The following is a 24,703-nucleotide window of genomic DNA, read 5'->3' as shown; positions in this document are numbered from 1 at the left end:
AGCAGGGTCTGCATGCAAAAATAAAGCAGAAAAAGGAATTCATTCACTCCTTCACATCAGTGGACAGAGTTGGAATCACTGCTTTTCTCAGGACTTTGCACCCATGAAGAAACAAGTAGGAAACACAGCTTGTAGAATGACACCAACACTTTCCTTAAGAAAAGCCACACATCACACACTGAACAACAGGAGCAAATAGCATAGCACAAATCATCCACGCCAATCCTGAGATGAATTTATTCTCCTTAAAGCTGAAATAGATGTCATGTTGCTGCAGGGCAGTGGATGAACAGAGCAGCACGAGCTCTTTGCTGTACGTCTGATGGCGTTCCTGACACTCTGGTGCGTCTAGCAGGCGCCAGAGGATAATAAAGGCCAAGGTTCCCAGGGGTCCCTGCAGCCAACAAACATGTTTTATTAACTCCCTCAATGACCTCACCATGCAGGAACGTAGCTCTGATAATTTATAGAAACAATTTAATTGGACTTGATGTAATTTGGTTTCCTTTGATTTCCCTGTGGCACTAACCTTCCCCTCCTCATTTCCTAGCTAAGATCATTAGCAACACTTGCAAATCTCCTCTAGGAAAGCCATTAGCCCTACAGAAACTGCACTTCCAGCAAATAAAAGTGCTGGGGCTGTCCTATGCACAGCAGCCCCGGGAGAGCATCACATCACTTCTCAGAGGGGGACAGAGCTGTCAGGGAGGCAGAAAATTACTGTGAGCACTTCAGAACTTTTATTTTTTTATTTCTCCCCCACTCAAGGCTTTCAAACAGCCTCAGTTACATGAGTGCAATCATTCTAACGAGTAGGGAACCTCAAAAATAGCAACAACAAAATCAAGCTAAAGGAAAGAGTGAGGATTTTTAGGACATGCAGAACAAGAGCTGCTCTCAGTTTCTGTTACCTCAGAAGTTACACCTGTTTCCAAAAGAGATGCAACCACGTAAGCTGTCAGGGAGATCTTACCATGGATTCCACCCTGGGGGGAAAAGAAGACAAAGTCACTGAGATAAAAAAAACTGGAGGAAAAGATGCTGAATAGGCACTAAGTATGGAAGTCAGGAACCCAACACACTGCTGTAGCTTCCTTCCCAAGCAACAGCCTGGGAGCACACTGAAACTCCTGGTTCTTCCTAAGTTACCTTTGCCATTTGAGACCACTATTCATATCAGGCATAAGGAAACTTCATCCACTGCTGCTTTGGGAGTATCTTTAAAAATGCACCTACTGTTATTTTTCAGTCTTTACCTGAATGTCCTTATTCAGAATCCTGCCCATAGCAGGAAAAGAGCCGTCTTCCTTCTGATGCTGAATGATCCACTCCTTTGCAGCTGTGAGTTCTTTTGGGTCAATGAAAATAAAGCCCCTGGACTGTGCAAAGGACTTGAGGACAAATGCTGTCAGCCTGTAAATACAAACCCCCATCCTCAGTGACCAAACTACTTCAGAGTCGTGTACAAATAAAGGGAAAACAACAGCAAAAGCACAAATTACGAAAATCTTGTGGGGAAAAAGCTCATCATTGTTTAAAAAAGTATGGCATATGAAGGCTCAAAAACTGCTCTATGCACTGAACAAGAGCAGGGTTAAAGGTCAACAAATTACACTGAAAAGCGTGACAGGAAGATACGCCTGTTTTAGTTATGACACTGAAATTCAATTACCCTTTTTAGATGCTTCAATTACCTTCAAGTTATTAAAACCTTAAAGTTAAAAGCTGCTGCCTTTACAGATATTTACAAAGGAAAAAGAAGAATAAGTTTTCCAATTTTGTTACTGTCTTAATTTGAAAAAAAAAAAAAAAAAAAAAGAAAAAAATCCAGAGCCACTATTGAAATGTAAGGCTCTGCTAGACTTCATACAGAATCAAGACTTCAGAAGGCAATAGAAGTGTTTTTGGAATTCTAAACCTCTGACACGCAACTAGAACAAACTCTGGCCAGCTTTGGGAGATTGAATCATTCGTTTTATAGGGCCCTGAGGAATGGGAGGGTAGAAGACATGCTGCCTGGCAAAGGATTTTTTGAGTGTTAAGTAATTCTGTGTCACTGTGTTTTACATCGGGGGAATGGGAGATGCCAGATCTGAGATAAAAGTTCACTATCTTAAAAACAGCGAGGCAACAGCCCCATAGAAGTAGTATTTCCCCTCTGATGAGTTCACAGAGAGAATCAGTTTAAAGCAAAATGAGAGCAGATGGAGAAGCCAAAAGGCAGCATAAACTAACAAACGGAATCTACAAGATGTGAAACACTGCCTTAAGGAGGGCTATGGTTCCTTAAGGAGGGCATCAGTGAGATGAGCTTATTCCCCAGGTTCACGATCTCTGGTTCTCATTTCGTTTCACTTTGGAGGACCCTGTACTTCCCATTCTCAGGGCACAAATTTATACCATTCCATTTCACATGCAAGGGGATATGAAGCACTTAAAGATTGCTCTGTTTGTTTTCTACGCTGGCAGAAATCTCCACTGCTTCCAGAGACAGCAAGCTTTCTGTACGTGCTTCAGGTGAAGCCCCGTTTTTCCTAATGGAATTAGGTGCTTGAAGTGCCTCAGGTATTGCTACTCCAATTCCTGTAGAGCAAACACGAGCACCTAAAGCACAGACAGTGGCAGATGAGACCATATGAACTTCCAGTGAGTCTTGAAGCAATTACAGCACACCTACTCATGTAGTACAAGCATCCAGCAGCACTTCAACAGTAAGCCTACAGTCATGGAGCATTATTTCTGCTCCACACTATGTGACACCACGATGGAAGCTGGAAAACGACTCTTTTTTTCTTTGCCAATGGTGTGTTTTCCCATTTAGCAAACACTGAGTTTCCTAACCCCATTTAAATAGCAGCTCACCACATGCTCCCCGAGGAATCCCTCTCGCCAAACGCGCTGTATGAGCCATCCTGCCTCTTGTAGGTCAGCTGGCGCTGGTAGCCTGCAAGTTGAGAAAGAATTGTGGGAGTCCAAAATCCTCACACGGAGCAAAGCAAGCATTTAAAGTGAATGAAGATTCGGACCATCTGGCACTACTGCAAGGGATTCTGCTGCCCGAGGCAACTTCTTGTTCTGCTGCGTTTGACAGAGCAGCGCATTCAGGAATCTGTGCAGGCAAACATCTACTACAAGACTACAGGCATCTCTGGGACACAAATGAATGAACCATTATTTCTCCAGCTCTTAATCTCTTGCTAAGCAAGAGATCCATCGACAGTAGAACTTCAAGTTTCTGAAACACTATATATTAAAAAATAAATTCTGGCTTTAGTAAGTCACAAAAGACCTCCAGAGTGAGCAAAGAGACTCATCTCAACTTTGGACTTGACAGGGCTCCAATAAGCACAGGGGTTTAAATCTCTTAAGGACTTTTTCTGTAAGGGCTGATTAACAGGCAGAGCTTGGAGCCAAAAACCTGGAAAGTTTGCAGATTCATGAAAAGAAACAGAACCAAATGATAATGAAAAGGAAAAAATGACTATTAAAAAAATTCCCTATGTGTTACTACTATCAGCAAACACAACACATCACAAACAAAACGGCTGGAGGAAGCAGCACCACTCTTTTGCTGCTGAAAACAATAAATAAATTACAGATTACATTTTATGTTTATATTTTCATAGGAGAACTGCCTAACCCTGTCACCTCTGATTTCACGACATGGCTATTATCTGACTCACACATGAGATAGCTGCCTCCTTGGGTCATTCTTGTTTTCATTAATCATCTCCAAGTTCTTATTGCACCTGAGAATTGCATTTAGTTACAAACGAATTTGCAAGTGACTCTTCCCAAACAAACACTGAGAAAAACAGTCATAAAAAGACAGATTGCTATGAGCTGCTTAGAGAGAAAGGACAGGCCACCAACAAGGACAGAAAAGCACCTTCATCACATGCCTCTAGGATAACTGCTCTGCATGCAAACTTAAACTGTGCACATTGTTACCAAGGAGACACTGATAAACTGGCAAAGTTCAGAGAAGAGCTCTGATGTTGTGATTAAAGGACTAGAAAGACAATTCAGGAAGACGACAAAAAGAACTAAATATGTGCATTGATTACATTTAGATTTCTGTCACTTTCTGAAATTTGTAAACACAGAAACTAGTTACCCAAACATACACGTGCTAAAAAGCAGAAAACCCACAAACAAGTGTATAAATGAGGAGTAACCGAAGGGAAAGGCAGCTATGTATCAGGGGAAAACATCTGGCCATCAAAATCTATTAGCCCGAGAGACTGTCCTGCAAAAAATGATGGCTCCTCATCACTTGAGACGCCCTCCATTAGTAAGAGCAAAACTCCTTTCTGACTTACAAGCCTTTTCTCCTTCTGCAAACTGTAAATTTAACGGTTTACCTTGAACAAGGTAATCAGTAGCTTCACTTTCCACCTCTTGACTGAGTTGCTTGGTTTTCTGCAGATATTTCAGGACAAAAACATTAGGAGCAAAGTGGATCATGTTCTGCTCTCCACAGCCGAATGGTAATCGCAGAAGATTGTCCAAGTTGTTTAATGTAGGACCCATCACATCTCCTGGTTAAAGAAGAGGAGATAGGTTCAAAACCAAGGAATCATGCTCCGCTTCTTTTTATGTCACATGATGAAGCAGAATTACACTAATTTCTACTGGCTACACAGTCAGCTAAATTGTAGAATAAAAGGGAAGTCCTTCAAATGTTCAGCCTTATCTCTTCAAGCTTTTGCTGGAATAAAGAAGAAATGTCAGAGCTTGATTATCTGTGACTAATTGACTAGTTTAGAATGCAGTTAGTACAATATGTGATTATGACAATGAAATGAATACTATGAATTACAGCAGACAAGTCATCTGCAAAGTCCTTAGAGAGTATCTGCTTTAACTGCCATCATCTCAAACACGGTTCAATCAAGTGATTGATAATTAAGCAGCATTTATCTTTATAAACTGCCTAAGACTACTTTATCCTGTCCATATTACTCAAATATTGGTCAGAAGCAAGTAACAGATGGAAGTATCTCCTTGTATTTGATAATTAATACCCAAGGATACCTCCTCACAATTGATACCTATTATTGAAGCTGTAGCTCTTTCTGATCCTGGAATTATGTTGTGGGGAACTCCAAGAGTAAATGCTTCATTGTGATTTTCATCAGTCTCTTCTTTCCTCCAAATTTTAAACTCTCCTATTGACCCCCAGCCTGTGGAAAAGCCAATGTACTTCACCTCGAACTGCTTGGGGACTGTCCACTCCACAATAATAGATTCATTTAGCACCCGAGTACCATGGCCAACCTGAAAGGAACAAGAAGTCATGCAGTTCCAACAACCCATGCATGTGAAATCAGCCTGTTATCTGTCCTTGGATGCAGTAACCTATGTGTGCAGCAGAGAATACTGTAAGCGGACCAGTATCTTTCTCTTTCCCACTCACAAAAAAAAAAAATACAGGAAAGCTTAATGAGAATTATATAGACTTGACCTCCAAGCAGATTTAGCACTGAGAACATTGAAGACGAAAGGTCCTGAGGGCATAATGTGGTAAGCAAACGTCTTCAGGTCCAAACAGCCTAAGAGAGACTTAACACAGAAAAAGGAAGAAGGCAGCAACATAACTAATGAAACTCTGCCACATGTATGCTCCAAATCCGCTTAAAGAAGCAAGGGACCCCACAGACTGTTACACAGAGGAATTCAGTACCTGAATAATTCCATTTTTCCAGCTGATCCAGAAGCTGCGGAATTCATCCCAGGACAGGATACCAGCTGTGTCTCTGCTGACCACCGGCTCACCCATTTTGCTGATGGAAATCCACGTTTTAGTATTTTGGTGCCCACCAATAACAATTTCTGTCATCTCTGCCATGTCATGGGGACCAGAGGACAGTGCCACGTGAGCATCGTTGTGTGCCTTCACTGCGATGTCAAAATGTGTCATCTGGGCAGGCTTCTGCATGTATTGGTACTCATATTTGTTAGGTGTAGAAATGTGAATTTTCTCTAGTCAGAAAAAAATGGGATGTTTATGCATTAGAGTTCACCTTCCATACTTAAAACAAAAAATTCCACCAATTTAATCCACAGCTAACTGCTAAAATTTAAACAAACAAACCTATCCCAAGTATGCATTCCTTCTCCCCCCACTTCTCTCAAAACTATAAAAACGTATGTTGATGTTCCTTCCCATCCTCTACTCCTTTCCAATATAGAAGATCCTTCAATTGCAACTGCTCTGGTGGACTCCTCGTGAAGCACTCAAGAGATTTTTCAGTTGTAATCAAGCAGTCAAAAGCATCTCTGTTAGCCAGAGGAGCTCTGTTTGAGCTATCCAAATCTCCAGTAGAAAGAACACACTGATTCCAGAGCTGGACTTTGAAACATCAACTGAAAATAGACTACAGCCACAGCTTCTGTCCACAGTGCTGAATACTCAAACTGTTTCATGAAGTAAAGGAATTTAATTGCCATTTCCAGAGGTTACTTGGGCAGTTAGGGCAAATTCGTAATTAGCCAGCCAGGTAAGAAGGGCTCCATTCAAAAAGCTCCTTCTACACAACACAACTCATAAATCAGACACAGAAATAAAGACTCCCCTCCCCGCTCCCGTGGGACGAAGCCACATCTTCCTATTTACAACTCAATCAAACGCACTTGGTATTACCTCATTTAAATCACAAGCTTACCATTTGGGCAGAAGAACACACTGTAGGTGTACTCTCTTGACAGCCCCTCTGGCTACATAAAGACAGAAATTCACATGTAACATTAGCTGTCACTGCTAACCCGAGCTCTGTATTCAGCTTTCCTTACAAAACACAAACAATATTCTGACGCTGTACAGTGTTTTACATCCTGTAGAGAAAAGGTATCACACCACGTGCTGCTAGCTACAGATACACAACCTCCACCAGTGAACCTCACAGCACATTTCTCAGACTAACAGAGCAATCAAACCCAGTACAATTTCTATCCTTTTATATTCAAGCAGTAATGGAAATTCATCAGCACAAACTCAGAACCAAAGGGGCCCCTCTTGTATCACAAACATTGATGATTCCCAATCATATAAGCATGCCATAAATCCGATGGTTCTCACAGATCTATTCACATACATCACCTAAACACTTTCATGATTTGCCCAAACACACATTGTGGGTTTTTTTTTCCCTGAGTTATTACAAACACGTATTTTTCCTACCTCAATAACAACACTACTGCGAACATAATCCACTCCAACGGGGGTCCTTTTGTCCACATAATTGTCCTCTGAGTGCTTGCCATTCTTTAAGGTCTGCATCCCATTCTGACAGCAATTAGTTCCACCATAAGCAAAAGCTTTTGCTAAGAAACAGAAGGGAAAAGCAGCAGAGATTTCAAGACAGATTCCCTGATCCACAGGAATTCAAAGCGTTTATCTAAACTAATTAGATGCAGTTGACTAACAACTCATCAAATGCTTTTAATTACACCTTTTATGTCATTTTATTACTTAAATGCCTGGATGGTCACATCCAGAATTGGGCAATATTTTAACAGTCGCAGGGAATACAGGAACTTCTCCCTCGTTCCCTGAGCTGCACAGTTTTTGCTATTGACAATTATTTTCTTGGAAGGTGTACAGAATTTCTTGTTATTCTCTTGTTTAAAAATTTACTCCAATCTTTTCAGGAAGATGTAACAGATCACAACTATACACAGTGAGATACCACACAACAGGAAAATTAACCAGGGAATCTGCTGAATTTTGTTCGTATGGACCCTACAGCACATTGCAGTTACAGATCAGTTTGTAAGAAACAAACACGACTAGAAAGCTAAGCTGGCAGCAAGTGAAATAATAGCCCTACTTTGGGGCACTGGAGGAAGAAAACATTTCTTCTGAAAGAAGAAGAAACATTTGTGAAACTCCTTGAAGGAACAAGCTGTTTTTTATCTCTGTACTACCAGTGATGTTGCTCAGTCCAAGCTCGCTGAAGGACAAAACAACAGAGGTGGGTTTAGCTTCCCCGGGGGCAACGCACTTCTTTCTTGTCAGATGGTGCTTCCCAGGATGCCCAACAAACTTTATGCCTTTCGGAACAGAAATCTTCACGTGTACCTGCAAAAATTTACGAGGGTCATTTATGGTGGATTTCATCTGTGAAACTTCACCTGCAGTTCAGAATGATTCCACAAGAACCAAGCAGATAAAGCACTGCAGAAAACACCTCTGGAGGGAGTGCTTCTTGAAAGAGGTTCTTTCGAAGCAAACTACTTCCAGTCAGCAGCTTTCTGACTATGAAGGAAATGCAGTGGCTCAGATCTTTCTCATCCTCTTCCCTACATTTTTCAATATTTGGATTTCTGAAGCATCACAAAACCACCGCAGTTGTTTCAAGGTAGAAATAATTAAAGCAGTGATTTTATTAGCACTGAAGAAGCAGTACTTCTATCTTCAAAGCACTCATTCTGAGCTTATCATTCTGTTATCCTTATACACTGTCTACAGCTCAGAGATGGCTGACCATAACCCACAATTTACTGACTTAGCAACAGGAACGAAGAGGACCATTACCTCTACGCAGACAGATAAGTAATTGTAGACAGTCAATGGGATTTTGGTCTGTTCTCCTCGGATGACGTGGTATGGCAACGTGAAATCAATGAAGAAAGGCTTAAAGGTCTTCAGCTCTGTTTGATTGGCAATGCCCAACCCCTCCTCCTCAGAAAGGCCCACAGCTTCAGTTATCCATGTAGTGATGGAGTCTGGCACTTCCACGTGCAGCTCTGCTTCTCCTGATGTATTACTGCCAAAGAGAACAGGGAAGAAAATGGGTTAATCAGCTTAATGAAGTGCATTAGAATGATGCTAAAGCACACAGAGCCAAACATTTTGGGTATTTCCCTCCATATCCAAGCGTACAGCTTCACATCAGTACCTGCTTTGAGCAGCAGCTTATAAAGGGCTCGATTTCTTCCTGCTAAGTGGCAAGATTTTGGATAACTATGAGCATTTATAAGGAGAACAGCAAGCAGTGGCTTCTGCAGAGCACAGTAACACGGACGCTTACTGGATTAAAAGCTGTAGAAGAATTTGTACGCTCACTAGAGGGACACTTTCCTTACAGGGAAACGCACTGAAAAAAAAACCCACAACAGAATCCTAGCTAAAAACAGTCCAACAATAAGTTATATTATTTTGTATATATTATATTTGATATGATGAAATAAAAGCAGTTTTTGTTGGAATCCACTGTTCTTCTATACACTGCCACATTAAACACTGCACTTGAACATAAGGCTAAAGAAGAACTTTCCCACACCTGAGGTTCAGCAATGGCCTGTGCATGAGGGCATGTTTTGATCGGGAGTATTTTGGTTGGTTGCCTTTTAGAATGCCTGACTGACAGAATTTCCAAGAGTGTCATTTTCTTCAAGAGAGCTTTGATACCAATTACCGAAGATTTATATTCTGACTATTCAGCCCTGCTGTGCATCCACAGGGTATCACAAACTGCTATATTCCTCCACGTTTCATAATAATAAAAATTCAATTTTGTTTTGCAGACATCGCGATTTCCCTCCTGCAAAGGAGGTCTGTCACTGCCTGGAACAGAAAACATTTCATCTAAAGCAAGAACAAAAGCTGTTTCATGGCTCAGCTGGCAGGGTGATTGGTGCAGTTATGAGTACACCCTAAGGTTGTTTTCTCTCAAGCCGTTGTTTATTTCTCTGAGCTTGATACACTTGCTGCTAGCTTCATCATCTTTTGGAGCAACATCCATCTTAGTTGGCACGGAAAGCAAGAAAGCAGGTTCTTCAGAATAAACTTTACAGCATAACACACTGCTCTTCAGTGCTGCAATACCTGCTGAGCCACATCCAGAACAAACTGAAGAGTTGTGCCTTTGCTGCTTTTTAGCTCAGAAGTCCATTCAAATGTCAGGCACCAGTGAGGCATCTCGACTTCCACCACCCAAAGCGACTCTTTGTAATTTTCAGTCAGCCTAAGCTGCTGTTATAACTCAGTGAACAGGCAGTGTATCACACACTGCTCTGTGGATGGATACTATAATAGAAAAAAGTGTAATTTCCTCAATATTTAGGTTGTCACTAACTGGAGCTCAGTAGTCAGCACTTGCAACAAACTTCAGCCTTGCAGAAGGGTGTCCTACCTCCAGGGCTGGCAGCACTCCAGCCTGTTTAACTGGACAATTTGTTGCAGCTGATGTTCCTTCCACTGGGATTTCAGCCCACAACCAGCATTAACATTATTTTCACACATGAGGGCACTTACTCTTCTGGGCGGGGGGCCAAAGCACACACACATTTCCAGCCATTCGACCCTCCAGCCAGGCTCTAAGGATTGTTAGAATCGGTTTGGGAAGTCGATGTGAGGCTTTGTTTTTTGGGGATTTTTTTTTTTTTCATATTATAATTATAAATGGTAGAAGGAAAAAAAAAATAAAGTCTTCCTGCTCAAAGGAGGGGAAAGCAAGCGATGCTCTGCTCAGTTGTTTCTAGTGAAATGAAGTAGAGAAAAATGCAACTTTTTATTCCACGCTCTCCTACTCATAATTAACTGCCCCAGCTTGCTGAGGCCCAAAGAGGCACTTCTGGAACTCTTTGTGTATTTCTACAAAGCATATTTCATGCTCAATTGAGCAGATTTGAATACACTTGCTGCAAGGTCTTGTCAAATTTAATTTATAAACACTTATTGAGAGTGAAGTTTACTTGCAAACCTGTAGAAGTTTTTCAACGACTGCTTCAAATGATCCTAGATGTGTTGTTTCTAGTAAAGATCATTATCTGCTATTCATTTTAATTCCAGTTGTGGAAACCAAGATTTGTCAGGTAATAAATTAAGATCAGAGGGAGATGAAAAAGAAAGCAGGGACTCAGTGCAATGTGGGAAGCAGTCAGTACAGAACACCCAGTGGTGCATGAGCAGCACTCACAGAAGCATCTTTCTGCCTCCACCTCCATGTGCACATCACTCCGAGACCATTTTATCACTACAGCACTGCAACTGCTGCTAGAACAGATGTGGAAAACAATGCCAGCACTTGCAACAGTGAAGGAGACATTTCTGGATTACTGTTATGAAGAAAGATTACTGATTAAAGCACTAATGATGAAAAACAATGAAAATCAAAACAACGCTGTAGCTCCAGCGTGCTTTGAAGAACACTGCTTGAAAAGGACAGAACCCACTGGGTGTAACTAAAGCAATTTCCCATTAGTACCTGACGTTGAGGCAGTGCCATATCCATGTCTCTGGAAAGAAGGTTCTTTTTCTCCTCTCTGCTCTGCTGGAACAAGAAATAAACCTTTGGCAATAAACTCTTTTCAGCAGACAGTTTGGACATCAGGTGGTTGAGTTGGTGTTATCAGCCCAATGCAGCTCAGGTGATCAAACCAAACTCTATCTAGCACAGAATAATGTCAAAGTGAAGGGTTATAATTCATCTCACAAATCACAGAGCCTTCCCAACTCATTGTGTGCACACACTTAACAGTCTGGGGGTACAAATAATCTAAAAAAAAAAAAAAAGTTTTTAATGTGTATAAGTCCAAATTCTTTCATCAAGCAAAATCAAAGGAAATATCTACAGTACACGACTTCCCACAATGTCATCATAGGGCCTTACTAAAATCAATTACTGCAACCACTACCTCACATTCCCCTCTTCTTCTCCCACTTGCATTTACCTTGATCTCTAATATTTTCACGATTTGTTCTGGTTTTCTGGACGTGATGTTTCATTACCTTTTTATTTTTAACCAATCTCCAAAACTCACCCCACTTAAAATGAAACCATCAGTTGGTTTGAAATGGAAAGGGAAGGCACATCCTCACTTTGCAGCATTACTTGCAGCACTTCATGGCCTTTTCCTCATGTCCTCTATGTCCCTCATGTTCTCTATTTTGACCACCACCTGAATAGGGAGCATCTCTGCAAAGTCAGGGCTGGCATGCACACACTGACAAGCAGCAACTAATTCACAGGAAACAAATCAAAGAATTTCAAATGGTCCTTTCAAAGAACATTACTTGGCCTTCTTCCAGGATTAATTTAAGCTCAGTACAAAAATGAAGTGCTGTCAGCTGTGATCTTCATTAGATCCACCGAGACCACTGAAGGTTGGTTCCCAACCACTTGGTCTCAATGGAGACGTTTCCTTGGAGGGGTGGGGAAAATAAATAAATGAAAGTTACCTCTGTGCCATTTTAGAACGCATTGTAGCCACCAATGTCCCAGTGTGAGGCTGAAAAGCTGGGACGGCCTCATCTGTGTACATGCCTCCATTCTGCCTGTGGTTTAAGCTGACTGTATCTGTCATTACAACCAAGCCGGTTTCCTAGGTAATAAAAATGAAGGCAATAAAGAAGAAAGAGAAAAAAAGAATCAAGTGGGTACCAATAAGAACTTCTCTGAGTAGAATCCCTCCAACCTTATTCTGACATTTATGAGTAAAGTTCAATTGAAATGTGAAGACTTTCTCAAGACTGTATAGAAAATTAAAATGACCATTAATGTAAAAATATTTATAGGCAGAGGTTTTTATGAGAAAGCTCTTGTTTGCTTGAAAAATGCACTTCACCAATATCTAACACTACTGGGAACGTGTCTAACTGTCAGGTAACTACAGGTGAAAAATTATTCCACATATTTTTCCCCTGGAATATTACATTACGGCTTTTTACCCTTCCTCAAAGTTTCCAGTGTGTTCTGCTGCAGTCAGCAGGCATCTCGTGTCAGACATCCCCAGCTCTGCTCCACCAGAAATGCCAAGCAAAATGGAAACTGCCCGCACAGCTTCACAGGAAGAGCACAGAATTCACTCTGTCTGCCAGTTCTGTCCCCTAAATGCACTTATTCATAAGAGACAGCAGCTCCCAGACTCCAAAGGCAGCACGGGCTTTGTTCTCTCACACACACACTCAACTATTATGAATCAGGTACAAGCAGTGTGCACACAAGCTACAAACATGTGGCTCTTTTCCCAATAGTTTCTGCCTCTCAGCAAGAGAAAAAAAAACAAAACAAAACAAAAAACACGTCAGAACAAAAACCTCAACAGATCATGGAGTGGAGAAGGAGCAATGGCTCCTGCAGCAGAAGGTATTAAATAAGGAGTTGAGCTCATGATTACGAGATGGAGAATATGTGGGAGATTGGGGGTTTTAAGAGAATATAATAAAACAATTCAGCTAAATACGCAGAAAGGATGAAAGGAAGGGAAAGACAAGGGATCATTACTATTAGCAGTTGCACAGATAAGAAATGGAAAGAGCCTAAAAGATTAAACACATAACATTGTTTCTCTAGCCCAGTCTATCTCTAGGAGCAGTCAGTATGCGAAGCCCACATAAAGAACATAAAAAATCCAGCAACAAGACACTCCAGAGAATTGAGGCTGATGCTTCCTACTGTAAAGGCGAAGCGAGCATCCTTGGTGACATCCCAGTGCCAGGGAAAGACAGAAGATCTACGGCGTCGACGTGAGGACATGCCTGGCCACCAGAAGTGCCCTTCCTCCTTTGGGGCTCCAAAGGCATCAGATACATCGTACTCTGCCAGCTCCTTGAAAACCTGCGTGGCACAAGGGAAGAGAGCACCCTTCTTAAGCAGGGAGGCTGCTCACTAAAGGCACAGTGCAGACACTGGCATTAAGAGAGAAAGACAGCAGTGCCTTCAGCTTCATTTTACCTGACTGGCTGTCAGCTGAAAACCTGTCTTCAGCAAGTAGACGCTCTTATCCACAGTGGCAACGCAAACACAGCTTGACTTTGCAGCTCTGACCTTGATGTTCACAACATCACCAGGTCTGGTCTCATTTGCTGAAAGAGTCACTGCAACCTAGGAATTTAACATTAAACTCATCATCACGGCTTGTGTTCAGCAGAAGAAAACCAGGAGCAATGAGCCGCTGTCCCCTCCTCTCCGTTAGCTGCACTGCCAATACCTGATTCTCAAAGGTGGGCTTCACGGAGAACTGCAGGCTGTCTGTGACCCCTTCTCCATTCTCCCTGACGTAATACACCAGAAGACGGCCCAAGGGAGCCATGTTGTGAGATACTGAGAAATGGAGGAAGGTCATGCAGACTTCAACCTCTGTTGCAGGGGTGTCGGTAGGTGCTAAAACACAAATGGTAGAAATGGCAGTGTTATTCATAAAGCCACCCTCCCCCCACCCTTTCCAAATGATGCAAGGCACAGAACTCCCCACCAAGGACCTGCATTCTTCCCATGCTCCTGCTGCATGAGATCTTTTTGGGCCCTACATCTTTGCCCTTCCTTCCCCTCCCTCTGTCTTACGTAAGACAATAGGCAGTTAGTATTCATAACATGAGTGGTATGGAAAAGATGGATATAGAGTGATTATCCAGTGTTCTTAATAACATAAAGTCAAGGAAACACGTGGTGAAGCTATCAAGCAAGTTATCCCCACCTCTCTTGCACAGTTACTCTATGCCTTTTATTAGGGGGCATCCAATTCGGAAAAGCATGCTTAAGGTTTGCAGAACAGTGCATTTTTTTTCCTGGAAGTCAGATAGAGCTCGTGTTTCTGACACTAACTACCTGCTCCTGGGAAATGAGTGACATCCATGCTCTTCTCAAAGGGAATCGTGGCTCTTTTGCTCCTCTGCTGAGTGATGTTGCTGGGCTGCAGCCCTGAAAGGACAATGTTACCTCGCGATGCCACTTCATAATGTAGAGTGAAGTTGCAAGGACATGTGGACTTCACTGCAATCCAAGCCTCCTCTCCTACCTGCACTCAGAGACGGAAAAGCAAAAGATCTGGTCTTCTACAAGGCATGCTTTTCATTTATAAAATACAGAAATCCATTTGGGTTTCAGACCAAAGGAGATGCAACCTTCCTAATAAATGTATGCACAGACAGAACACTGCACTAGCACTGTTTGCACGGACTGACTTCCTTCATAGTAAAAGGAGTTCTGTGTTCAGCTCTTCACTGCCTGCAGATCTAGCAAGAGAATGGGCCGGGGGGTTGCATGCATTAATGAAAACAATAAAGGAATCTCTGGAATCCTGAAAGTTAAGCCTTTTGGCACAGAGCAGCTGTCAGAATTGGTTGAATTTTAGACATCCCTTCAGTGGTTTAGCCCAACCCAGAAAGATGTGATGGGGGTGGGAAGAGATGTGTTTGATCATCTTTGCTGTTTAATTGAGATTATATATTGTGACTACTTCCACATGACAAATGCTAATTCAAATAACGAGTACGGCTTGAAACTACTAGGAATAGATCTGAGGGAAAATGCTTTCAAATTACACAAGTCTTGTTATCAATCTGTCAGGAACTCAAGGAGCTGTCAGACATACAAGCAAGCAAGGAAGCAAGCTCCTTTTTCTCCTGGATAAACACATCTGCTGCCTGCAAAGGGCATCAGAACAGCACAGCGACTTCCTGCACTGAAGCCCCAAACCCAGAGCTACCTGCTTAGCACTGAATACCCTGGAGACAGAAAATCACCCACACGTTGCCAAGTCTGTCAGGTCAGTAGGAATGATTAAAGCCTGAGTAAAACACAGCCAGCTTTCCTACGAAAACACAAACTTCTCGATTCTGGATTATGAAGACTTATGTTATGCAGGATTTCTTCATCAAATGCCATTCCTGATCCTCCTACCACTTAAAGCATAACAAAGCCTGCCTAAGACTAAACCGAACTGTTAAATTTCAATAATGTTTTGAAAAACATCTTTCTTCAGCACTAACAGCATAAACCAAGGAGGCAAGGACTTGAATACAAGTAACTAGCAATGGTTAAATGCAATCAGAATGCCACAGAGTCCAAGAAGTACCTCGTGACATTACATATTTGAAGTATTAAGAATTCCCCAGTGGAAATGATGAAACAATCCATTAAAAAATGAATGCAGCTAATTGGAACACCCAGTAAGAGTTGGCAAAGCAGGGAAACAGTTCCCACATCAGCTGGTCATCCAACTCCTAGCTTTCCCACAGAAGAATTAGTTCTAATCAGGTTATAATAAGAACAATGTGTTCAGATTAGTAGCGTATAATCCCCTTTCCATACCTCAGGAAACTTGCAGAAGATTAATTACCCATTAAACTACCATGAAATGCAGTGATAAAAAACGCTCTTATTTAGATACCAGGAGACTGAAACCAACCTGACAGCTCTGCTGATAACAGAGAACTCTGTGCAAGTACTGCCACATTCCACACTGCTTTTCACAGAGCAGCGTGCAGTCCCTCAGGGATGTGCATCTTCCTTGGCACAGAGCAAATCCCAAACAGCTCTCAGTAAACCAGCACGCAATAGAAATCACGGCTGAATCAGATCCTTCCCATTAGACAAAAGTCATCGCAACTTCTATGTAGAAGAATATGCTATAAGAATATGCTATTAGAGAGGCTCCTACAAAACTACCCAGGAAAACAAGATTATGGGTAAGTTTGAGAACCCAAAGACTGAACAGCCTAGCTGGGATTTGAACTGAGAGTTCTAGAGAAATAACGTATTAGTAATAGAGCTTCTTTGCAGGTACTTCAACCTTTGTAATGGAAGCAACAACAGTCCAGCACCCCAGGAAATAGAAGTGGCTGGAAATATTTAATTAGAGCAAAGTGCAGAAAGCCAAGAAATGCAGCTGTTTCCATAAGGGAGCATGAAGCCAACATACCTGGAAAGGCTTATCTGGTGCCTGGAGCTGGATGTGACACTTGCTGGGTGAGTACCAGCTACTGATGGACAAGTAGTTTGGCAGATACTGATCCCCAGATGGTCTCCCATCAATTGCTGTCACTTTGGTCTTAACAAAAGTGGTATCTGAATGTTATTCATGCATAGAAAGTCTGATTCACACTTTATCCCCATCTCCCATTTTATATTATTTAGATGCTCATCTCTATTGTTGCCTTCACACAGCAGAAGTATTCTCAAAATATTGGACCATTATTGCTGTATTAAACTGTATTTGGAGAAGTATCTTTTCACAATGGCTATAAACAGCAGTTCCACAGGCAGTAAGAAAAAAAGCAATCATTTGCTGCACTTAGATCAATAAGCCAAAGGTAAAAGGCATTAATTTCCTGTTTGTAGCAAAGACTCACAAGTGCAGGTTTGACAAGATTAGTTACATGAAAGCCCACTAATCCCATAAACAGCTTTCACTCACCTCCAGCCAGACATATTGGGCAGCTGTAGGAATGGAAGGGATTTCGAACTCCACGAGGCCATTTCTTGACACCAACTCACTTGTGTAAACATTGTCCTTCGGTGTGAGTTCAGCTTTAATCCGAACAGTGACTCTGTCAGCTGGACTTCCATCAGGGTAAGTGACTTCTACCTACACAACAGTTCATGTATAGAATGCGTTTTACTTTGTTTGCAACTCTGGTCAACGATAGAAACCGCAGGTGGGAAAAACACACCAGAAGACGATGCCATATTTTAAGCCAGGTCCGTACAATTTTGCATCAACTACACGTTGGTTATCTCTGTTCTCAATCTTACCTTTCCTTTGTAAGGCAGTCCAGGTTTGAACTGTTTCCTGGTGTCCTTGGAGTACTTGATATCAATCAGCTGTTTCTGAACAGGCGTCGAGTCATCGAATGTGACCTGTTTGCTCCCATCAGAGCTGACCACCGTGGCCCAGATATTGACTGTGCCTCGAAAATGCTCCGGGACATCAGCAGGCATCATGTCTTTCACACACACATCGAAAACAGCAGAGCCATCAATCTACCAAGTGCATCAGGGAATGGAAACACAAGTTTGCATACACGTTCAAAAAGCATCCAGAAGCCAAATCTAAAGCACAGGCATTCAACAGGAATTTGCAGCAGCATTTTTAAAGGTTGTGTAGTGTGGGGGAACTACTGGGGGCAGGGGGAAAGAGGAATAAAAGCAAGAGTTTGTTGGTTTGTTTCTCCTCCCTCATCCATAGCGTGGACCAGCTCTGTCCCCATCTCTCACTCACATTCTCCTTCAGCCCCGTGTGCTGAGGGAGAACAAGATTAACAGAACACCAACAAATTCTCTTTCCCCCAAATTACAGCATATATTGTTAAAGCGTGTAATATATATGTATTTACTATGCTATACCCATTTACTTCTTAGGCTCCCATCAGTGACACAAACTAGTCACAGTATTAACTTCAAAGAGTACAGATGAGGCATTTTATTGCAGCTGACTCAATGGTCTCCCTCACCTGGGTGGTCTTGAGGACAGGGTGTCCCACTTCATGCCTGTAATACCCTACACCATTTATAGTCATATTGACAATTAACCTTCCTGTCACTGGTTTTCCAAATGTATATCTGAAATGGAAAGAAGATAATGAATAACTTCCAGCTATTTTCTGCTTCCCTGAGTATATCAAGGCTAGCACCGTGCAACTTGCACATCTAGAAAACAAAAAAAAACAGCACAGGTTTTCCAACCTATCATTTTTAGCATGTTTTATGAAGGCTCTTACACTGGAAATCAACTGAAAAGTCTTCAGCGGATGAGATCTGAGCTGCAGTGACTGCGCTACAACCTACAGTAATTAAGCCTTAATTGCAGTACTCTCCTACCTGGCGTGGACTGTTCCTTTCTCACACGTTGTAAGGTCACGAATGTAGCGAGGTGGATCAATCAGCAACTCAAATTTTGGTAATACTACAACAAAAGGAAATGACAACGGAGTCTTTTTCAAGGAGATGCTGCTGTCCAGGTTCCAGCAATAACATGCACAGCTCTGACAAGGTCAGATTATGGTCAGATGAGAGCAGCATCGCTAATAGTACCGGGATAGAACATCACTGAGCAGAGAAGGAATCAATGAGAAGAGCAAACCAAGACTTTGACAAGACCTCAGCAGCACATCCTCAGAGTTTTACTTCTTCCTGAGAAATCTGTGTTCCAGGATTTGAGTCCAAACTTTCCTTCTTAGATAGAATGTAAAGAGGACAACTTGCTTCACAACATATCAGGAAGGAAGGTGCAATATTAGCAGCTGTCAGCGTCTACAAAAGCTTGTGTGATTGGGTCAGAAACCACAGGTGGTATGCTGGTGGAACAACATCTATCATACAGGGGACTCTGAGACCAAGAAGGGGCAAACAGCTCAGAATTACAAGGAGGACTCTGGGAAAGGAAGAAAAGCACCGACAGACTGAAAGCATCTCTGAGAGTCTTCCAAAGCTAAATTAAATCCCTATTACATGAATGAGCTGTGCAGTATGACACTCCATTTCAGAGAATCACCAAGGTTGGAAAAGGCCTACAAGATCATCCAGTCCAACCACCATCATTTCCTGATGATGTGTGTTATTTCTCAGGTGCTCCATCTTCAGCAAAAATCTCCATCTGATCCTCTAAGTTTGTCTGGGTTACAGTCAAGGCAATCTGGATAACTTACCATATTTCTGAACTTCGAAGGATTTGTTGTATGTGTGCCCCTGCATTTCAGCAAAGATGAGCCACTCTCCAAACACAGGCTGATCAGACAAAGGAAAGCTCATATTCACCATGCCTGAGAAGGGAAACCATGTGTTGTGAACTCTCTATCACTCATTACTCCTTGTATGGGCTTGCTGTAGACAATTCAGCACAAACAGAAGCGAGTGGCATCCAGCAAAGGTAAACAAAACACCGAGTTAAAATAATCTTGAACTTACCACAACAAAACGGCTTTAAGTTGCTCCACTCTATCATACGAGACCCCCGAGGATCCTGCAGAGGTTTGGGAATGAGAAACATCACAGTGAAAGTGAGCATCATTAATACACCCATCTTAGCTTGCAAAATAAAACATTTACATAAACACACACACACTTCACTGACAGCTCATTTGTAATTAGGTTTTGTCCAAAAATTCCTTAAGTTATTTTACTGTGGGGTGTTTGCTTTCTAAAATTCAGTGCACGTTTAAGGACACTGCTTCTAGGCCAACGCACAAGGTAAGCACTGCCAAGGGGAAGATCTTCCACTTGTCTTAAGTCACCTATTCTGCATGGGATGAACAGGCTTCTGAAGATGCTTTCTTTCAATTTATAGAGGGAGCAGTATAACCAACAAGACAATTTTTAGATGACAAAGCCAGATGAAATTAATCCTGCTGTTTTTGTCAGCATAAAATCTGTGACAGAATGCAAACAAAGGAAGAGAGGGAATTCTTCTACTTGCTGACAGCAAAAGAAAACATATGGCTTAAAAAAGACTAGACACAGAAGGAACCTCTCATTCACCTCATAAGGAAGAAGACAGGAGCACCCTTTCCTTGCCATGAATTTCTATTTTCCACTATCATAATGTGTGAGTGCAGAGATGAGATTGGCCCTGCTATACCAGCCCAGCCAGATGAAGGATAGGATTGTGTCTGCATTGAAAAGAAGGGAGAAATTGAGTGGGACTGTTACATTTATAAACCCCAGAGAATCTAGCCAGCTCTTCTCAGGCAGAAAAATGGGAATGAGTTTCTGAAATTGAAGTAGAAAACAAGTATGCGGGATGGCGATTAAGGGAACAAAACAAAACACACCACCAAGAAGGGTTAGAGAGACAGGAATAGAGACAATGGCACAGGTTAGAGTTGGGAATGGCCATCATGGACTGGGGAAGTTAGATTTGTTCCTCTCGGGGCTATGGCAATCTTGTGCCTCTACAGAACACATGCTGGATGATCAGCAGATACTCACCACTACATAAGCTTCAATCTGAAAGGGAAGAAAAAAAAAAAGAATGAAAGGCTGTAACGAAACAAGACCACATTCTGCTTCCTGGCCCATTGCATGGCACACAAAGGGGCAACGTTTAAACATCTCTTCTTGGGTTGGCCTCGGAAACAAGAGTTTCATTCAGGCACCTGAGTGGGAAGGCAATGCTTTGTGTATCTGTGCAAAACTTGAATGGAGCACAAGGCTGTAAGAAAATCCTTCCCATAACTGCTTCACTACATTGTACTTAAAGGCACCTCAGCAGCAGCGAGACCAAATTAAAACAACAAAGCTGCAAACAAGAAGCAAAGCTCTTGAGAAGCCAAAATAGGCAAATAAACCCGATTCTACTCCCGAATCAGAACGCATCAGAACAAAATCCAGGTGGCCAAGAATTTCAGTGTGAAATAACACAATTCTAGTGCGAAATAAACAGATCCCCCTTACCCTGTCATTGAACGGCCTCAGGTCCGAGGTAACCGTGAACAGATTTATCAGCACTGAAAGAAGGAAAGGAAACACACTGTTCATCACAGCTGGCACTGAACAGAAGATTCCATCTCGAGAGGCACTGCTTGAAAGCAGCCCCAGCATCTGATAAGTTCTCCGAGGCCACTTTACCTTTTTGTTTGGGTTTATAGACAGGCTTATCAGTTTGGATGAAAACCGATGATCCCTTGCTATCAATAGTTACTGTGGTGTAATTGTGAAAAATGTAGCCCTCCTCTGTCACGTGGCGGTTGCCCCACACTTTCAGATGTCCCTGCCCACGAAGCCCCGAAGGCACCTAGAAAACAAGGACACCATAAGGCTGGAACAGAAAAGCTTTTCAGCTTCCCCATGACATTGGGAACGCAGTCACTACCCTGAAGTACTGGACTCCGGAGTGAGCAAAGAGCATCACCTGCTGCAATGCACTGCATTCGGTGCCACTGCTGATGTCTACTATTACATCTGTCTATATCATACCTTCTTGTAGTGTGATAAATAGAAGGTCTTTATGTATTTTTAAATAAGTCCAGTCAAGAAGAAGATAAATAAGAATCAAACTCTTTCTGGTAGGATGCAGATACACTGTGCTGTGCCACAGCAACATCCCAGGCCTGTTCCTAAATACCTGCAGCTACTGCAACAGCAGTCAGACTTGTTTCCTTATGGCACTGCATAGAAAGATTCATTCAGATGCAATCAGCTCCTCCAGGAGCCAGATACATCCCTGACATTGCAATAAGGGCTGCTACTTCTGTAAAACAGTCACAGATTCTGTTGTGGAATTTCTTTAGAGGTGTAAGGCTTTGACAGCTGGATTCTGATGGAATGGACTTGGTTGGGTTCTCCATCATCCTCCTGCAGAGGCTCCAGAATGGGAGCTCAATTTGTGCCTTAAGATCAAGGTCTGCTGTGGCTGAAGGTAAATCCCTCATGTTCCCATTAAAAATATCTTAAGGTAACTGACACTCACCTTCAGTTTGATTGTTCCTTTATCTAAAACGAGAAAGAGAGACTGTGTTAATTCCTCCAGGAAAAGGTACAGTATATTATGCTGTAGAATGGCCTGGATTTTTGAAACGGGAATCACACAAAGCCAACACTGACAGAATCCCTCCTGATTGCTGAATACTGCCATATTTTCACCTTAGCATATGATGACCACACACATAAGCATCATTCCCCTCAATTTAGTTAGCAACTGTCAGTCAGTGTCAAAGAGAAAAAGGTGAGGCAGTTTGGGATCCCATACATAAAACCACATCAGCACAACCACAACTGCAAACACTCAGCAGCCATCAATGAATTCAACCCCAGTTTGATTCCAGCTACGTTATCACCCAAAGTAATTCATTAAGAGACGCTGATGATCCCCCAAAGTAATTTCCAAGCTCAGAACAACAAGAACTCACCCAGAACAGTTCCATGGCCCCGTGACACGGTTTCTCCTTTCACAACCAACTGAATCTGGACTGTTGTCTCCTTGACAGCATTGAAGATGGTCACACTCACAGCTTCCTCAACACCAGACCGGAATACAGAAGGTGCAGCAATCAAATAGCCTCTATACATATAAGAAGCAAGATTGGAAGTGGGAGGTCATTAAGAGTAACAGGAGTGTGATCTCATTTGTACGGCACTGACAGCGCCAACAAAAAGTGAAGGACAGACACAGGTCCCCAGAACCATTTGGGGCCAGGTCTCCAACCTGCAGCAGTCCCAGCCTTACGCCAGTGGCATGAAAGGGGCGCAGATTGCACACAGAAATGAACAGTTCAGTGAGTTACAGGGTTCAACCTTTCATATTCAAAGACACCAATGTTCTTGTTTACAGAATATAGGACTGTTTACTGCACAGACCTAAATAAATGAAATATACAGTTAACTAATCATAAAGAAACCGAATGTCCTGATCAAGTAATTATACTACCCTACAACTTCCCAACTGCAGGCAAAGAGGAATTACCTCAACAGGCACACAGTGTTGATGCCACCCTAGCAGCCCCATCTATAATACGATCTCTGTGTTTCTGAATGGGCTCTGCACCATTCCTCTGTGATGAACAGTGCTGTGACACGAAGTTATGAAGTTAAAGTCACACAAAGTCAGAATTTTTGATGCGTCTGGCTATAAGCAACACATTTATGTTCTCCTCACGGCATGATGCCTTTGTGTTGGTTCATTTGTCTGGGTTTTGTTGGTTGTTTTCTCCCACCCAAAAGGACTTTTTAAACAAGGCAGCTCCTTGTATGACAGTTTAAGAGCAGTTTCTCAGTCCATGCCTTTCCACAGTGCCGCAGCTCAGGCTGCTTCAGCCCATGATTAATTATCACTCGGGGTGAAGACGATGCTGTTTTACAGCCCCCTCAGTCATCTTCTATCAAATTCCAGCCCCGTGTCTCTCTCTCAGCAGGCCTCATTGCCATGGAGATCCCATTACCCGAAGGAAGTTCAGGTCTCTGCGGCATTCGGGTCACACTGTGTGGGGTATTTATGGACACAAAACCTTCTGGTCGCCAGGTTTGAAAACTCATCAGAGCAACAATAAAAAATTACTACTAAGCCTGCAAGTTCCCGCTAAGGAAAACATCACTGATGTATTTAGAGAGGGAAGGAGAGCACATCTGCATCCAGCACGGAATGATCCGATTCAAACTGTCACATCAGCACAGCGCTGCGGTGCCATCTGTGAAGCACATGGATGCACATTGTTCTAAATCGCTGCAGCTCTTCCTGCAGCCCCAGCCTGCTGATACAGCCATGTAAGTCAGCACATAAACGGCATCTGAATACTAAATATTTTACTTGGCAGTTAAACAGTTAAGCTGACAGTGACTGGACAGAGCCCTTAAGCACGTTTGACTGAGGGCTCTGTCAGCTTACACCAGAACTTGGCAGGACAAGAAATACTTTCTAGCAAGCAAGTGAAAATGAGTTCTCCGTGGCACTCGTTTAATGCGGCCATTCACGATGCTGACGAGCCACAACGCACCCGGGATAAAGAACAAAGCAAACCTTCATCAAAGCGAACCCAAACGAGCTGCAACAAAGCGGGGATTCCACTACTAAAAGCCAAAAAAAACACGCAACTTTCCCCGCAGAGAAACGCTCTGCCGTCGGACGTCCCACAGCGGAGCGCTCCCCAACCTCCGGCAGCGCTACCTTCGGCACGGCCCGGATTCCTGACATAACTGCTGCCAGATAAAAGCATCGCAGCCTCGCGACGGAGGAGCTGCACGCAGGTAGCGCTAAGGATAACTTTCCCCCCCTCCTTCTCTTTGCTGCTTTTGCACCGGCGAGTACAAACGTGCTTGGCAGGGAGCGCCGCGGCGCCCCGAGGCTTTGTTACGGCCGCAGCCGCCGCCCGGAGCCCCTCGCCCTGCTTCCCCGCCGCCCGCCGAGACACCGCGGCCGCGTCCCGGTCCGCCCCGATCCTCGCCGCCGGCCCCGGTACTCACAGCCTGCCTCGGGGCTGCGCCGCGCTCAGGCCGCACAGGGTCAGCAGAACCGCCCAGGCGCAGCGGCGCTCCGCTCGGCGCAT

The 24,703-nt window shown here is 42.9% G+C and overlaps 1 protein-coding gene across 1 annotated transcript in view; it reads right to left on the bottom strand.

Moving 5' to 3' along the window:
* Window positions 1-24,703, bottom strand: part of CPAMD8 (C3 and PZP like alpha-2-macroglobulin domain containing 8) — a gene marked incomplete at both ends in the record, with an annotated part of 38,601 nt that extends 13,898 nt beyond the window's left edge. Inside the window, 29 exons of the mRNA XM_079546804.1 lie at window positions 912-986; window positions 1,257-1,413; window positions 2,863-2,944; window positions 4,365-4,541; window positions 5,055-5,280; window positions 5,687-5,985; window positions 6,669-6,720; window positions 7,184-7,326; window positions 7,930-8,083; window positions 8,540-8,771; window positions 11,214-11,279; window positions 12,188-12,330; window positions 13,404-13,565; window positions 13,683-13,832; window positions 13,939-14,111; window positions 14,556-14,745; window positions 16,651-16,779; window positions 17,146-17,316; window positions 17,484-17,711; window positions 18,182-18,290; window positions 18,549-18,633; window positions 19,376-19,489; window positions 19,635-19,689; window positions 20,655-20,672; window positions 21,120-21,172; window positions 21,294-21,459; window positions 22,135-22,157; window positions 22,574-22,725; window positions 24,621-24,703. Coding sequence (XP_079402930.1) covers window positions 912-986; window positions 1,257-1,413; window positions 2,863-2,944; window positions 4,365-4,541; window positions 5,055-5,280; window positions 5,687-5,985; window positions 6,669-6,720; window positions 7,184-7,326; window positions 7,930-8,083; window positions 8,540-8,771; window positions 11,214-11,279; window positions 12,188-12,330; window positions 13,404-13,565; window positions 13,683-13,832; window positions 13,939-14,111; window positions 14,556-14,745; window positions 16,651-16,779; window positions 17,146-17,316; window positions 17,484-17,711; window positions 18,182-18,290; window positions 18,549-18,633; window positions 19,376-19,489; window positions 19,635-19,689; window positions 20,655-20,672; window positions 21,120-21,172; window positions 21,294-21,459; window positions 22,135-22,157; window positions 22,574-22,725; window positions 24,621-24,703 — 3,867 coding nt within the window. The remainder of the gene's footprint in view (window positions 1-911; window positions 987-1,256; window positions 1,414-2,862; window positions 2,945-4,364; window positions 4,542-5,054; window positions 5,281-5,686; window positions 5,986-6,668; window positions 6,721-7,183; window positions 7,327-7,929; window positions 8,084-8,539; window positions 8,772-11,213; window positions 11,280-12,187; window positions 12,331-13,403; window positions 13,566-13,682; window positions 13,833-13,938; window positions 14,112-14,555; window positions 14,746-16,650; window positions 16,780-17,145; window positions 17,317-17,483; window positions 17,712-18,181; window positions 18,291-18,548; window positions 18,634-19,375; window positions 19,490-19,634; window positions 19,690-20,654; window positions 20,673-21,119; window positions 21,173-21,293; window positions 21,460-22,134; window positions 22,158-22,573; window positions 22,726-24,620) is intronic.

Source organism: Tetrao urogallus, assembly GCF_951394365.1.
Source record: "Tetrao urogallus genome assembly, chromosome: 25".
NCBI classification, from domain to species: Eukaryota; Metazoa; Chordata; class Aves; order Galliformes; family Phasianidae; genus Tetrao; species Tetrao urogallus.
This window is presented reverse-complemented; position numbering and strand designations above follow the sequence as displayed.